Raw genomic sequence first — 1789 nt, 5'->3', positions numbered from 1 at the left:
GTGCACACGCACAACTCCGTGGATTGGGATCAACGGGTTTCTGTGCATCAATAGGCTCATCAACACAGACGTGAGAGAGCAGAAATGGGTAGTTGACTTCCGAGCCTAACTCCACCTACGCATGACGCTGGTTTCGGAATTGATGATTTCGATTTCGAGTTTTTGGGACTGGAATCGACTCGGATCCCATTTCGGAACCGGTAGTTTCGATTAGGTTCTGATTTGATGATGGTTCAAACAATGCTATTCTCTCGACACTCTTCCGAAAAGATTCCATGTTACTACAGGAGAAAGAAACGTGTTACATATTTACATGCGTGAATACTTTTCTCTCTCTCGCTCCTCCATCCCTATCCTATCTCTTTATTCCAAATTCTTCTCGTGGAGGTATCCATCAATCCTGCTGTCAGTGGAGGCCGGCCTGACCGTCATTTGGCTTGGCATGCCGCCGAGCAAGAAGACGTCATCCATCTCCAAACCAGTGGAATAGTTGTGGAGGCTCTGACGAAGTAACGCGTCATGCTGCAGGCTGCTGCCGTTGCTCCTGTCGAGCCTAAACGGCGTCTGGGTGTACTGATACTGCTGAGGATGACGACGATGATGGTGATGTTGATGAGGTTCGTACTGGTGCTCGAGGTATGTAGGCTGCAGTAGGTGCCCCGGCGGCGCCACGGTCGTCTGCGGGTCACTGAAGTCGAGGCCGAAACCGGGACGGGAGCTGGAAGAGTACGGCCCAGACGGGAACCCGGTGAACTGCTGCACCATGGCCCGGAAATTGGAGGTGTCGGTGATAAGCAAGGTGACCGGGGCTCTCCGGGAGGTCCTCGTCCGCCGCCGGGCCGGCCTCACCACTCGGCTCTCGGTCTCAGGTCGCGGCGTGCCACCACTGGCTGTGGGGCTTGACGCGGCCGTGACCACAATCGATTCCGACGAAGGGCCGAAAACGGCTGGGGCGAGGGGCGGCGGCTGCCCGACGCTCCGCCGGTCGAACGGCACCCACTCTGTGGGTTTGGAGGCGGTGTCGCTCACTGCCATCGAGGTGGTGTGAGAGAGAAGAGAAGAGGGGAGAGAGTACACGGTTGGCCCCGTGTGTATATATGTACATGTAAGCAAAGGTCGTTCGGGTGACGAAGGCTGACCATGATGCGACGTTGGCCGTCGATTTCACGGCGAGGACGCCTAGGATGGAACCACGTGGGAGTTTGATTAGACCATATGAAAGTGGAGGGAGACGCAGGTTCGCGGAAGCATCGGATGTCTATTGCTGATGGCATGGCATGGCATCACCGAGTTTGGTGGCCTCGACTCATGTAGTGTGAACCGGTGCGACTCTCCTGCTCCTCGAGAGTAGATCATCAGCGTCAAAGAAGAGTAGAAGGAGATGCCATCCGCCCCACACGACACGATAGCCGAAGCAAAAGAGTAGAGAGAGAGCCTCTGTTCAGATTAGGTGAGTCGGCGATTCTATTCGTTTCTCTGTCTGCATCTTAAGAGACACGTTTCTTTTGCAGGTACAAACAAACCGTCGAGAAATATAAGACATTGGCATCCTAATCTAAAACCTCAACCTCAGATTAATGATGTAGGAGTCAGTCGCCCCAGATTTAAGACACTGCAGAGCGAGAGAGAGAAAAGTATGCACACGCCCAGTTCTACGAGTCAAAGAAAAGGGATTGCACCCCGATCGAGTCCATGACACGGACATGCTGATGCTGGTTGGCTGTGCATCACAGGTTCCGAGCTCGATGTCATCCACATATATCAAGTGCAGAAGTTGCACGCGGTGGCG

The 1789-nt window shown here is 54.1% G+C and overlaps 1 protein-coding gene across 1 annotated transcript; it reads right to left on the bottom strand.

Moving 5' to 3' along the window:
* Nucleotides 1–260: 260 nt before the first annotated feature.
* On the bottom strand, nt 261–1089 carry LOC135633157 (uncharacterized). Its single transcript, XM_065142299.1, has one exon. The coding sequence runs from the start codon at nt 1033–1035 to the stop codon at nt 364–366; it is 672 nt and encodes a 223-aa protein (XP_064998371.1). The 5' UTR covers nt 1036–1089; the 3' UTR covers nt 261–363.
* Nucleotides 1090–1789: the final 700 nt, after the last annotated feature.

The sequence above is a fragment of the Musa acuminata genome, chromosome BXJ3-3 (genome assembly GCF_036884655.1).
Source record: "Musa acuminata AAA Group cultivar baxijiao chromosome BXJ3-3, Cavendish_Baxijiao_AAA, whole genome shotgun sequence".
Classification (NCBI taxonomy): Eukaryota; Viridiplantae; Streptophyta; class Magnoliopsida; order Zingiberales; family Musaceae; genus Musa; species Musa acuminata.
The sequence above is the reverse complement of the archived record's forward strand: the minus strand, read 5'-3'. Positions and strand labels throughout refer to the sequence as shown.

Bases quoted from the DNA above. Each gene is read 5' to 3' on its own strand.
- LOC135633157 (XM_065142299.1), bottom strand. From the start codon at position 1,035: ATGGCAGTGAGCGACACCGCCTCCAAACCCACAGAGTGGGTGCCGTTC.